Source organism: Aspergillus pseudonomiae, assembly GCF_009193645.1.
Source record: "Aspergillus pseudonomiae strain CBS 119388 unplaced genomic scaffold BDV37scaffold_141, whole genome shotgun sequence".
NCBI lineage: Eukaryota > Fungi > Ascomycota > Eurotiomycetes > Eurotiales > Aspergillaceae > Aspergillus > Aspergillus pseudonomiae.
The window spans coordinates 33,067-46,690 of NW_022476133.1; the positions used below are offsets into that span (position 1 = coordinate 33,067).

At 48.2% G+C, this 13,624-nt stretch overlaps 5 protein-coding genes across 5 annotated transcripts; 2 read left to right on the forward strand and 3 right to left on the reverse strand.

Moving 5' to 3' along the window:
* Positions 1–1,951: 1,951 nt before the first annotated feature.
* BDV37DRAFT_291668 (MDR family MFS transporter) lies at positions 1,952–3,621 on the reverse strand (the record flags this gene model as incomplete). The annotated part of the gene is made up of 2 exons (XM_032089001.1): positions 3,014–3,621; positions 1,952–2,937 (listed from the first exon to the last, which is right to left on the reverse strand). Exons 1-2 carry the CDS (start codon positions 3,585–3,587, stop codon positions 1,952–1,954), a joined length of 1,560 nt encoding a protein of 519 aa, XP_031935109.1. The 5' UTR covers positions 3,588–3,621.
* Positions 3,622–5,219: 1,598 nt separating this feature from the next.
* Positions 5,220–6,871, forward strand: BDV37DRAFT_264881 (kinase-like domain-containing protein). Its single transcript, XM_032083723.1, has 5 exons — positions 5,220–5,486; positions 5,544–5,866; positions 5,925–6,226; positions 6,282–6,447; positions 6,506–6,871. The coding sequence occupies exons 1-5, from the start codon at positions 5,239–5,241 to the stop codon at positions 6,682–6,684; spliced, it is 1,218 nt and encodes a 405-aa protein (XP_031935110.1). The 5' UTR covers positions 5,220–5,238; the 3' UTR covers positions 6,685–6,871.
* Positions 6,872–7,111: 240 nt separating this feature from the next.
* Positions 7,112–8,736, reverse strand: BDV37DRAFT_289111 (transmembrane amino acid transporter protein-domain-containing protein; the record flags this gene model as incomplete). Its single annotated transcript, XM_032088386.1, has 6 exons — positions 7,112–7,342; positions 7,396–7,593; positions 7,648–8,338; positions 8,391–8,463; positions 8,512–8,525; positions 8,576–8,736. The coding sequence occupies 6 exons, from the start codon at positions 8,734–8,736 to the stop codon at positions 7,112–7,114; spliced, it is 1,368 nt and encodes a 455-aa protein (XP_031935111.1).
* Positions 8,737–11,008: 2,272 nt separating this feature from the next.
* On the reverse strand, positions 11,009–11,497 carry BDV37DRAFT_276653 (GlcG/HbpS family heme-binding protein; the record flags this gene model as incomplete). Its single annotated transcript, XM_032085596.1, has 1 exon — positions 11,009–11,497. The coding sequence occupies one exon, from the start codon at positions 11,495–11,497 to the stop codon at positions 11,009–11,011; it is 489 nt and encodes a 162-aa protein (XP_031935112.1).
* Positions 11,498–12,267: 770 nt separating this feature from the next.
* Positions 12,268–12,776, forward strand: BDV37DRAFT_48491 (uncharacterized protein). Its single transcript, XM_032090745.1, has one exon. The coding sequence runs from the start codon at positions 12,399–12,401 to the stop codon at positions 12,741–12,743; it is 345 nt and encodes a 114-aa protein (XP_031935113.1). The 5' UTR covers positions 12,268–12,398; the 3' UTR covers positions 12,744–12,776.
* Positions 12,777–13,624: the final 848 nt, after the last annotated feature.

The following is a 13,624-nucleotide window of genomic DNA, read 5'->3' on the forward strand; positions in this document are numbered from 1 at the left end:
ACCTCTGACGCACGGCCATCCTTCATATCATGATCGCTGGAGCAGTTGAGGTATGGGCGACTCCTTCAATGAGTAGCTGTGAGGCTACAGGTGATGGGATTGGCAGCTCAGAACCAATGGTACCTGCCACACTGCGGTTGCTCGATCCTCGTAGTGGAGATGTGAGCTCACAGACCCATCCCAGCTGAGGTAGTGTCCCCTCATGTTGTGGAAACGCGTAGACAGTTCAGGTCCAGATTTAGTCGAGCTCAGCTCGCCACTACCGGGTGGGGTTGGATTAAATTGAGCGATCATGCAGATCATTTCTGTAATCTCGCAGCGGATCGAAACGAGCTTGGTGAATAGTTACGCAGTGTTTATCATTGCTTCGTGGGATCCTGGGTTATGCGGGGTTAGTCGATCATCCCCCTCACCGGCTGAGCTGAACTGTACCACTGAATGGTAAATAGAATCGGATCATTTTCGTTAATATAGCTTTTTAAGCAGTATAGCCTCGTGAGCAATCATTTTCCAATATAGTAGATAATTTGTAAAGTACACAGTGATGCTGACCTTTTAAGCGGTATCTTATTGCGTTCCATACGACTTATTGTCCCATGGGCTTGGCCGATATCCAAGGTATATCATATTTTGCCAAGCCATGGCTAGCTGTCAGGAGTAGTACTTGTAGTATTAGTATCCTTGAGATTCCTTCAGATCTCGGAGAATTATTATTCTGTAGTCTAGTCTAGATTTAGCTTTTATAACAGGAAGAACGTCGTGGGCTAGAAACGTTTGATATGAGTCCTTGGATAGCAGTCCTACTTCGCCGGTACTAAAGTGTAAATAGAGTGAAGAGGAAAAAGTAAAAGAAGCAGGAGAACACTCCTCGAGTGTGCGTGATGGCGTTCAGATTTGGCGAGAAAGATCACCAGTACAACGTTGGGCCAAATACCCCAATCGGCGGATCCTGCTGCTCAGTGGGCTGTAGAAGACACACTCGCTCGCACAAAGTAGGTTCCTGTCTCTTCATGATCATGACTCCAAGGGCTAGATTCTAGAGGAGAACCTCAAGCGGATACTTGGGTGTCATAGTTCTCTGTCCCGAGAATCGTATTCCTCAGAACCCGCTTGTTGACAAGAGTGAAAGCTTATTTATACCGGGCGCACAGGAACTAGGCACCCATGTCTGCAGGAGAGCTCGGAGCCTGGAAGATACCCAAGAACTCCGTTTATTTGCTTGTTGAACTTCCGCTACGGTGTTGGCAACGGATCACCACTCCGCGCCGCATAGTCCGGAAAATCACTCAGTGCCCGTATGTCTTACATCGGGAACCCCTCGACATGCATCTTTTTTTCTACACGGTCTCGGTAATCCGTAGTCATAAGCAGCCGATCAAAATAATGAGATTGGGTGGCCTCGGCGGCGGCTCGGGTCCAATCGGAGCTCAGCATTTTGGCTCACTTCCGCTTGACTCGGAACAATAAAGCCAAGACTCGGGAGATGGTCTGCTTGCATATTCATACGACATAGGATATGATTATTCCAGAACAAAATACAAGTCCTGTAAGTCTCCAATGCGAGCATATGTCCCTTGACGCAATTAATCGCATTACCTATGATCTTCGCTCAAGCCTTCCATCCGGAACTCAATGGAAACTGGATATCGATGGAAGATGAGCAGCTTGCCCTGTCATTTATTGACTATCTACAACGCTTCCCTTAGAGGCTAGATGTAGCTCGCCTGGACTCCTGTTGTAGACAGGAAGATTCCATGTTACTGTGGGCAATGGTGGGTGACTATTTCTGCCCTCGCACTGTAGAGCCGTGCTAGCGACAGGCAAATAGGGCAAGGTCTGGTCGACATGCTTTGGAACAAAGTAGATATTAAAGTCCTGGCACTCTGAGCGACCGAGGATACCCGCCGCTAGCTCTTCAACTGTATGTCCCCATACAAAATCGTAGCAACTGTCAATCAGCGTTGTTAACCCCCCTTTCACTTTCGTTATCCTGACTCAGGCTGTACTTCTTGATCGCAAGCGATACAATTGCCATGGTACCACAAATAGCCGTATAAAAGATCCACATATTCCGCAAGCCGGGAAGAAGCGCCGTTTGATTGACACCCCCCTCATCAGTCTCGCCATCACCATTGAGGCTAGACAAACGAACATCCCCTAACCCACTCTGCGCCACCACACCCCCAATAACTAGCGAGAGAGACGTTGCCAGATTCTTTAGAAAGGTTAAAGCCGCATTGCCGGTGGCCACATTCTCCGGCTTCAGGGCACTCTGAAACGCAATCATCGGTGCCTGAAACAGGGGCCCAGCACCAACACCAGCAATGAGCTGGTAGATCACGATTTTCCACAACACCAAATGGGGCCCAAAATCGATGAACAAGCCCGTCCCAGCTACCATGAACGAGCTTCCAAACCATATCGCTGGACGGTATGCGCCTGTGCGTTGGACGAAGAATCCGCTCGCGAGTGTCATCGCGGACAGAGGTAGTACCAGGGAGAACAGGTATAGACCCGATTGAATGGGGCTGACATGCAGGACAAGTTGAAAGTACAGCGGGTTGAAGTAATCATAGGCGATAAACGTGAAACTGTGAAAGAAGGCCGTCAAAAAGCAAGGGATCGTTGATCGACTAACCAAACTGCGGAGGGGTAAGATGGGACACTTTGCGACAGACCACTCATAGTAGCCAAATATCGCAAGAATCGCAAGTCCCCCAATCAGTAAGCCCAGTGTGAATGCGGAGTCCCAGTTGTGCTCGTTGCCGCTACCGGATTCAAGTCCATACAAGAAGCAGACAGTACCCCCGACAACGAGAACAGAGCCAATCCAATCAAACGAGCGGAGAGTGCCAGCAGCTGCGCGTACCGGTTCAAGACGCAGAAAGAAAAAGAGGACCACCAACGAGAGACCATCAAACGGCAGGTTGATGTAGACTGTGGTGCAATGAATCAATGTAATCAGTAAACGACTACCAAGGTAACGTCCGACAGTCTTGGTAAGGCAACTCACAGCACCATCTCCAGCCAATCGTTTGTGTAAATACGCCCCCCAGAATAGGGCCAACACCACTTGAGATAGCCCAAATAATGCCAGTCAGGGCATAATATTTCGCCCTCTCGCGGAGCGGAAATAGATCTGCCACTATTATGGTGACCATGACAATGATTCCCCCACTGCCCACACCTTGTACGGCTCGTCCTCCGATGAGCATGAGAGGGCTTCTGCTCAGCGCACAGACAAGGCTTCCACATAGAAACACAGCATTGGAAAGCATCAAAATTGCTCTCCGGCCCCATATGTCTGATATCCTGGCCCAAAGGGGTGTTGTGGAAGTACTAGCCAGAGTATAGGCGCTGCCAACCCAGGTATATTGTGATGTTGTCGCATTGAGGTGGCTGGCGATGACTGGCAATGCGGGTGCAATTATAGTTACGTCGAGGGCAGCCAGAAAAAGGCAGAGGAAGAGCGAGATAATCACCAGATGTGATTGGAGTTGTTTCCGGCGAAGGGATCGGGCGGATAAAGAGGCTCGTTGCGACCTGTTTTCCTCGACGTCATCTGGCAATGGATCCTCTGTAATCATGATTGTCGTAAGGCTATCAAGAGCAGAAGCTGGGTGTCTTCAAAGGGAGTACAAAATCAACAGAGCTTTGCTGACATGGTATTCAGCACAATGGGCCAGCAGGGAAGAAGGATAGTCAGAGCAATGTCGAGGAACAGCGCACCATTCAAAACAGCAAAACGTCAATTTCTCACCTTTATCCTTCCGCAAGGCCATTCAGTGGGCAATCACTGCTAATTTCGCAAATTTGAACAATCATTGGTGAGAGCTATGGTGGGCCCGAGGTTCTCTCGGTCACCTCCGAACGATGCCGCTCGGGTCCAATCAAATAGCACACAGGCAAAAAGTCTTGGAAACAGGTGGATCGTCAGTCAAGTTTGAACATTCCATGCCTAGTGAGAGCGCCTCTCCTCAAAGACACTCCCTTCTGGCCCATATCTGCCCATGCAAAAAGATACTCGCCATCCTTGTACTCGAGTGCAGCACGCCATAAGCCAGATAGACTAATCCTGGTGGAGGAAATAAAAGTTGACAGAGGTATGGATACAATAAGACATTACCCTACTTATGGCAGCGTAGCTTGATGGTTTATTACCTTTAAGACAGCAATCATGCTGAATCCTACCTTGACTTTTGATTCGAGTTTCTGAATATATCGGCTTCCAAACTTGTAATTTATATGGCGTAATAGTAAGATGAAGTTAAGCTCAGCTCATTGTATACCACTGCAGACACCGCTTTCAAGATATATTAGTACGTGCTTCACTTTTCCATGATGGCTATCCCGGCTAAGTATACCACGTATGGTGCACCCATCAACGGAGAGTCTCCCAGGGTGCTTGCTACTACTAGCTAGAACCCCCACAAGTTGGACGGCATTTGAGGTATATATAATAGAGTTCGTTTCCTGACATTTTGGACTGATGAGTATGTTTTCGGTTTTCAACCATCGCACAGCAAGGGGTTGTTCAATCTATTGCTTGAAGCCCCTCGACAGGTGAGCCGGGATTATAAACCTGTTAGCGCTTGCGGATGCGATCCTGTCTGCATTTCATGAACAGATTTTATATATTCCTGGCTCTCGCCATAGCATCTCGCCTATGCAGTTTGTTCTTGCAGTTCTCTCTTTCCTATGGGTGACTGTCCTCCCGTTTGCTTAATGTAACGAAGATGCCGGTTCTGACATATGAGGCGGTTTGATGGTTACAACTTTAACGGGCCCTGGTGAGCTCCTACTTCGATTATAGTGACTGTGTTGAACTAATAATCACATAGGGAGTGGCAATTTCAATGGCACCACTCCCAACGTCTACGCGTGGCTTGGAATTCCATATGCCGAAGCGGCTGGCGTAGTATGTGTTTCAAGGAATACTCAGGATGGCCTTTGTCAGTGGTGTAGTGATGATGGTACATCAAATTATGTTTAGCCTCGGCGGCTATCAATAGGCTCATTTGTTCCCAAATTCCTTAGCGACTCACGCTTTGATCTTCTCTCGAGGCGAGAATAATAGCTCATGAACTTGCAAGCACAAGCACGACTGGATGCTGCCAGCGCGGAGGCTGAGTCAGCAATCTCCTTAGTAACGCAAGTTCGACTCTCATCAGCTTGATTCTACATTCTTCCTGTCTCACGTCAACATGAACTAGCCTCTTCTCCTTCTGCGCGTCCATAATGGCTACCCTCATAAAATGGGCTACCAAGGCGTTTCGCAGTCCCCCCTCCCCGCCTATGTGTTTTCCCACCGGCGGCTTCGAAATCGTCCGTGCCTCGGAGGTACTGGACGAGGAACGGTTTGAGCATTTCAAGCAAGGGCAATACTATCCTGCTAATATTGGCGACGTACTTAATTTGAAATACCAAATTGTTGGTAAACTTGGTTTTGGGACTACTTCTACTGTCTGGCTCGCTCGTGATCTGGAGTGAGTTAGGGCAGATCCACTTATTGTAACTAAACACGGACCCACTGACACAAACAGAGGTCATCAATATGTGACACTCAAAATCTACACTCGTGATGAATGTAATCGGGAAGAGTTCCAGATTTATAAGCAACTAAATCAAGGGAGTTCATGGCACCCTGGCTATCCTCATATAAGGAAAGCATTGGATATTTTCACAATCTCCCGTTCTGGCGGTGACCATCCGTGTCTTGTTCAAAGACCGATGTGGGAAAGCTTCAAGGACCTACTCTGTCGTAATCCAAGCCACCGATTCACTGAAGACCTCCTCAAATCCGGTCTCATGCAGATCTTCCTGGCACTTGACTATCTGCACACTGAATGCAAGCTCGTCCACACTGGTAAGAGGTATCCACATGGCCTTGTCGAAATGCGTTGTCCTAACCTGCATTGCTATAGACATCAAAAGCGATAATATTCTCCAAGACATAGAAGACAAGTCAATCCTGGAAAGCTTTACCCGAGCTGAGCTGACGAACCCGTCTCCCCGTAAGACCGTCAATGGTTTGCCAGTATATCCTTCACGACGGTTCGATTTGCCGAAGATATTTGGCCGAGCAGTTTTAAGTGATTTCGGATCTGCTGTGCAAGGAGACGAGAGGAGGAATCACGATGCACAGCCCAATATTTATCGATCACCGGAAGTCATGCTAAAGACGGATTGGAGCTATCCCGTCGATATATGGAATGTTGGCGTTATGGTATGCATTACCTGCTTACTCTCGATATCATCTACTGATCACTCGGGAATAATAGGTGTGGGATTTGTTTGAGGGAAGACATCTTTTTCATGGAAATGACCCTGATGGCAAAGGGTATTCGACTCGGGCGCATCTTGCAGAAGTCATGGGCCTTCTAGGGCCACCTCCGCTAGATATGCTCCAGCGCGGAAAACGAAGTCATGAATTCTTTACCAATGTTGGTAAGTATCCTTCTCTCATTTTATACACTATCAAAGGCTTACGAAGACAATATGGTAGGTGAATGGAAGCAAGACATAGAGATCCCAACAGGCACTACCTTAGAACTCTTAGAAGAGTTCCTCGAGGAAAGAAATAAGGATATGTTTATAGCTTTTATGAGAGGGATGCTTCAGTGGCGGCCTGAAGATAGGAAGACAGCGAAGGATCTTCTCCAGGATCCGTGGCTGAATGATTAGTTCGAGTAGCTTAAGAGTTTCATTGCCGTATCATCATCATAACCACGCTGCACTCAATGAGGTTGTTTGCTCTGAAAGTACGCAAGTGGGTACCGGCAACAGAACTACACTGGTTGATCGGTAGTTAATCTATGGTCTCTATAGATGCAAGTATGGATGCCCTGAACCACCGGAAAGAAAGACAAAAAAAAAAAAAAAAAAAAAAAAAAAAAAAAAAAAAAAAAAAAAAAAAAAAAAAAAAAAAAAAAAAAATAGATAAATAAAAAGGAAGAAAGAAAGGGAAGGCAGCGAAGGATATAAAAAAAAAAAAAAAAAAAAAAAAAAAAAGTCCCAACGCTATTTAGACTAACACAACATAGTTTGGCGGCCGCTATAGATACAGAATCCAGCCGTCCACTCACATTCCCGTAGAGCTTTGGCCAGGCCATTATGTATCAGTATTAGCACAGGAAAAGACGGTACTGCTAGCATCATTATGAATAGCCGTTCCCGAAGCATATAAACCCAAGACACAAAGGATAAGACCAATTAGCGCAATTCCAATGTTGAGTATGGTCAAGAGAATTTTACTTGGGCTGGACAGCCATTGGCCATAGTTCAGATGCAGCCAGTAAATTCCGCTCAGCCCATAGCTGAACCAACTGGCGAAGAGGGCACTCTGAAGACGATTTAGCGCTGTTTGCTCAAAGCAGTGACGGAGAAGAAACATACAATCAAGCTGTTTAGATTGCTGAAGACAGGGATACCCTCGGAGATAATCCACGCGACAACCCAACAGACAAATCCTAGCGCCAGCCAGATGCTGACGGACTTCCAGCTGCGGCTGTGCAGAAGGTCTGACTTGCGGCAGGCCCGGAAATAGATATACTTCAGACCAATGTGGCCGTTTACAACACCGGCGCCAACAATCTGATGTGGGTTAGCAAAGTTCTGTGAGGCCAAAGAATAAGAGTTAGTTCGTACCGTGGGGATAGCGATGCCATAGGCAACCTTCTTCATTACGGGTCCGGCAGAGGTCAAGGCAGGAGAGTGAACATCAGTGCCAACATAGTAATAGATGACAACAGCAGCGGTGAGGTACAAGCAGATCTCGAATGACTGCAACATGAGTAAAGACTTGTTGAAATCCTTGGGGTTCTCCATTTCTGCGATGAGACCAAAGAAGGCTACATGCGCGCAGTAAGCGAAGACAATATTGGACACGGCCTGGAATCCCGTGTACAGGTTTGTCTCTACCGTGGCATCGATAGTCCGGCCAGGGAAGTCCTGCACAGACACAGAGATCATGGTAATCATGACCGCGCCAAAGATACTGAGGAACGAGGCGAATGAAACCCACGTCATTCCCTTCATCGTTCGCGGGATAGATAATATCATTGAAATGAGCATACCTACCACACTGAACACGATGGAGCAGGTAGCGTGCTCGGTAATGGTATTCATCATGACACGGAAAGTCAAAATATGACTTCCCATGACGAAGATGCAAAAGAGAAATTGGCCCAGACCGAACAGCTCGCGCCCAAAGCGGCCGAGCAGGATTTCTCCGGCATCTGCCAGACTCTGAATGTGAGGATACCGCTCGCGAAACAGACCAATATTATAACCTGTGTACAATGCAAGAAGACCAAGGCCGACGATCAAGATAACACCTCTAGTTCGCTGTTAGTCACTACATGTGCATCTCCCTTTCTCGCAATACTTACGGGACGAGACCCAATGTAGCCACGGCTGCTGGCAGAGACAACACACCCAAGGAAACAGATTCACAAATCATGACTGCCTAGAAATTAGCGATAATCTTGTGTGTATGACGAAGAGACTGACGCAAGCCACATTGCCTAGTTATTTTTAGCCGCTGATATATCTTGTAGGGACATGAGATACATACCACCAAGTCAAGGTTTTGTACTTGATCTCAGCGTCCTCTTCGCTTCCGAATGCATCCTGGACTTGGCCAGCGGCGATATCCCTCTTTTCAGCATCTGCAGAGTATTCGTCTTCTTTCTTGTCCACCCCGTGTGTACCGGGGTATGCGGGTAAGACATCCATGGTGTCGGCTCTGCGGGATTCGGAAAAATGGCTCGAGGAAAGTAAGGTCTATAGAATCAGGATGTGAGAGAGATGGAAGGGGGAAGGAGGTTAAAAGGCGTGGGAAAAGAGTAGAAGCAAAGGAGACGGGCAAGACGGGGGTACCGTCCCCATCGTACGGTGGATCCTGGGGTATTTGGAGGAATCTGGACTGAAACCGCCGTAGCCCATCTCCAGTGCGGAGTAGTATGATTATTCCCGCATTTCCCTGTTCTTGTTACCTAATTCCAACGGCCCTCAACAATTCAATGGAACATGCTGATGTGATGTGGGTCGCGAGAATGGGCTCCAGAACCCACCACTGCTACCACTACCATTGGCCCACGAGGCATTAAAAAACATGTTCTCCATATTTCCCTCACGTTTGCCTAAATTCTTGTGGGGAGATAGCGTGGCTCCCCAGATATAATTCATCTTAAAGCACGAGTTGCCGGAGGATGGCCTGATACAAGCCTTCCATCCGTTTGCGGCATCAGACCAAAGGGATATTGGGTTTTTTAAGGTTTTCCCCCGATTGCCATTTAAACGCCGGACTAATCAGGAACTGAGAATCGGAGGACGCAAGGATTCGCTGGTTGCACTCTGGCTTCAAACTAACTTTTTACGACGATTCTAGAAGAAGATAGGCAGGCACGTATGGCGTTGTCTTCGACCATTCAATCCTCATCTCCACTCCTAAATTAGGTTAGTAGTCTAGACGATCCTGCGGCATGGTTCCTCTCACTGGCCGCACCCTTTCTAACCTAGTTTGTCTCACTAATCCTCATTTCAGCCGCTCTAGGCGACGGCTCAGGATCATCAATGTAACCCCTTGGCCCAAAGTTTGGAGATCCCTCTCCGAATAACGCAAACTATATCTGACTACGCTTGGTGGGAGGCATGACACGCAGTCGACTAATCCCGCCCTATCCGAGTGCCATTCCGGAACCTCCTAGTCGCATGCTTCGCATCGCCCGGTGCCCTCGGTGAGCAATTATGACGGGCGTGATCGGCGTCACCTTGACTCCACCAGTAGATGGATTACTATTGGCAGGAGTTCCCAGGACCTGACGTGTTATTGGCCATGGACCAAGCCCGGTACCAACCCTTCGCTCTCATGTTGCTTCGTCAGGCCGAGGATCGGCCAATGTGGCGGTGGCGGCTGCTATCTTATCGGGCCCGAAGAAATTCCTTCACGAGATTAGTATTGTCAGGACCAACCGGGCCCAAGATAATGCGGATCTTCTTTTGTCCTCCTATGTACAGCACCTATGATAACGAAGGCAATCTCTGTCTTTGTACCTCGGAGCCGGCGAGTCCGTTTGCCTCCCATCTTTGGTATGGCCGGCACAGGGCGGATTTCTCAAAGTCATCACATCGACGGGCAAAGGCAGAGACAGGAGTGGCCCTGACCAGCACGAAAAATCCTAAGACCATATTGCTTCCGGCTCACAGATCAGTTGCTAAACAAGAGATGACCTCATGTCCGGAGGAGCAGAATTCACACATAGTAGATACGCAAAGGAAATGTAGTATTTGCATTTCAAATACGTAAGACGTCGCCCCTGCCAGCCCGATATCTGCCGGTTGTTCTGTCAAAATCAAGCCATCTAACTGGGGAAAATTAAGTTAATTAGAAGAACAAAGGACCAGGAACCATTGGGTAGAATTGATGGTCCGTCTTGTCAACAGCCACGTAGTCATTAAGGGGCGGAGCCAAACTGAAGTTGTAAGCACTAATGCTAAGGTTAATCCCCAAGGGGTAGTGCTACCAAACTAGCTGGTGATGTACTCCGAGTATGGCGCCCGCTAGTATAATAGGCTATCGATCTTAGCTTTCTACTTATGTTCCTTGGTAGCACAGCAACGTGCGCTATTTTACCAAGATACTTTACGTCTAGTCACTACGCCATAGCTACAGTTTTTGTCCTTTATGGGAGACAGAAAGAAAGCATGACTGAGAAGTGCAAAGTATGCAATGCTCTACTTTACTCATTGTTCCAACGTCCATATTAACATTCACATTGTACAGGTGCGAAAATTTCAATATCCCCAAGTCGTTCCAAAACACACCAAATAAGTGTTGGTTGTATGTACATCGCAATACCCTGAGCGACAAGTTTCCCGAAATTTGCACTACAGCCTTGCCAACTATCAAAGCAACACATGCCGGTGCTAGAAGGCGGAAGCGAAGAACGGTTGATCGTCTGGATACCACGCCTATTCATATAGAATATATTGTCAAGCATGGAATCTATGCCAGCTGGTCTGCCACCTGCTCGAGTGCAGCCTTTGCACAAGCCTCATCGAAGTCTCCGCTGGGAGCACCACCCACACCGACAGCACCGACCGTCTCATTGTTGACTGTAATGGGCACACCACCGGCGAGAATGAGAAAGTCATCAACCGCCGCGAGTTGAGCAGCACCGGGGTTTTGGATGTTCTTGACCATGGTACTGGTCGCTGTCCGCGAGGATGCGGCTGTATAGGCCTTCCGGCGCGCCGCTTCGGGGGTGTGGATGGCGGCATTGTCAGCGCGAAGGAGGGCGCGCAGGACACCTTCCCGGTCAACCACCGCTGCAGATACGCTATATTGCTCCTTGGCACAGTTCTGGACCGCATTCTGCGCAATGTCGAGGGCGAGGTTGAGTGGAATGTTCTGTTCTTGAAGGAGGTTCGCACATGTAGCGGTTGAGACGGACGCCGCCATGCAGCCAGCAATCATCCAGAGCTTGGTCATCATTATGGCGTGTGTTGTGGCTTGTGGTGGTCTGTCGGTTTGTGAGATTTGGGTAATAGAAGGTTCGAGGAACGATTCGTATAAACAATTTATTATACAAGGGTGTCAGGCAGGAGACAGATGGGATTCTGTACGGTTGTTCGACACATTTATATAGAAGCGTTAGGCGAAGCCATACACCCGGCGAACTGCCAAGTCGCCGCCACGATACTAAAGTGGCCGGCCGAGCCATGGAATCCAACGCTGCGCCTCTTCATAAGAACCCGAGCCGAGGGTTCAGGGTCCAAAAGGCGGCAGCTCCCGTGGGCCAAGCCGCCAAGCAATATACCAGGTGTCTGGGGCAACTGTTTGTCGATTGACTGGGGTAGATCGCAATTACTTTTCGCTCAATGTTGAATATCGAGTGGCATGGCGATTGAGGTAGCGGTGCCAAGGGCGGGAAAGCGGAGATCCAACAGTGGCTACCAATTCCTAAGCGACAGCGGAAACAGGACGATGCAATCGCGCTTTAGGCAGCGACATTCTGAAGAAACCTCGCCGCGGCTTCTAGGTCATTGTATAATGATATCTCTCCAGTCGGCAATTACCGAGCAACGCATAACGGCGAACGCCGTACCGACCCGTGACACGGAGAGTGATTGAATGTACCTGTTTCGAACATGGTACTCTTTATATGTCTGCTGCGCACCGTTGCCGATACTGTGATTCGCTCAACACATAGCACTCGGATTACCGGGCGGCCTTTGCAGCAGGATAGGGACCGACTTTGATCTGTGTCCGTCTCTCGGCGGTGAGCTTTGTATGGGCTTTGATGTTACGGTGGTATTACTCTGAGTACTGGACCGTGTACTTTCTGTATAACAGTGATATCTTCATAAACACTTAATATACATACTTCATCCAGATGGAGTCACAAGGGGAATCGCAGGATGACCACGGTATGGTTTATACGTGGTTTATAGTATTAATGTTAACCGCAGGCATGATGGTGAAATTAGTCTCTTTCGACTCCGCCATTTTATCATTAATAGCCCTCAGAGACAAAATGTCAGTAGTTTCCTGGGTATGCAGTTATTCCATTAGATCGCGAAGGATATGGACTTCCCCTGATCTAAAGGTAATTTGTACAGGGCAGTGTCCCTCAGTGCAAGGACGTCTAAGTTCCCCTTCCTGGCCGGCAATTCCAACATTATGCAATAACTACCACCACAACACGACATCACTCATAGCACTCATCTTTCCACAATGAAATTATAGAATGTGAGATTTTGTATAGGAGAAAGAACAGTCAAAACCAAATGGTAATTGAGATCTGTGAAATGACGTCACCGATACTGACCTGCTTAGATTTAACTCGCTGAGGGATACCATGGCATTTATGATATACGATATATGAGACCAGTTTCGCGCATAGACCAAAGGTTCAGCGTCTTTTCCATGCCCGATATGAAGCGTTTGCAAGAAGTGTCTCTTCAATTTCAAGTAAAATTGCTATGTGACACGGTCCTTGAGGTGGTATGTCTGTAGCGCTCATATATGAAATACATCAATATCTCAACCTGAAGCGACCAGCATATCGTCATACCAAGCCCACGATATCACAGTCCCGGGTAAATGTATCCATACTCGGTTTCACTGCCATCCAATACAAAAACAGGCAACTCGCTCCACTATTCCCCTGGTATCCCGCAAATCAAGATCGCGTTTCACGTAAGTGCAAAAAGCAACACGATGCCAACAATCACCAGTCCGAACACTACCAAGGAGAGAGTGCCTCCCCCACCTTGTTTCCGCGGGGGAGGAATGCCGTCCGGTGATGATGGGTCATAGGGAAAGGCAAAGGTACTGTAGTTTTGGGCCTCTGGGTCTGGGCTCCAGTGGGCATGTGGGGCTAATGTTGAGGATTGCCCGGGCTCGGTTGGTTTGTCCTGTTGCTTTTAGAATGGTCAATAGATGTTGAAGCACTTGTGTCAAGATTCGATCCGAATGGTGTCTTCCGGAGAGGGTAGACCTACAGCGCTAGAAGACGGAGAGGTCGCCATGGTACATGTTCACTTGGGTGATCTCAGTACGCGGCGTGGTGGGTTCTGGGGGAAATTAGTAGTACTTTCTGGGGTTGATGCGGTGGAG

What these genes read in the sequence shown, in the direction of transcription:
- BDV37DRAFT_48491 (XM_032090745.1), top strand. Translation starts at nt 12,399, where the DNA reads ATGGAGTCACAAGGGGAATCGCAGGATGACCACGGTATGGTTTATACG.
- BDV37DRAFT_264881 (XM_032083723.1), top strand. Translation starts at nt 5,239, where the DNA reads ATGGCTACCCTCATAAAATGGGCTACCAAGGCGTTTCGCAGTCCCCCC. An exon ending in TATGGAATGTTGGCGTTATG is followed by an intron (nt 6,227 to 6,281) that starts GTATGCATTACC and finishes CGGGAATAATAG; the next exon opens with GTGTGGGATTTGTTTGAGGG. An exon ending in TGAATTCTTTACCAATGTTG is followed by an intron (nt 6,448 to 6,505) that starts GTAAGTATCCTT and finishes ACAATATGGTAG; the next exon opens with GTGAATGGAAGCAAGACATA.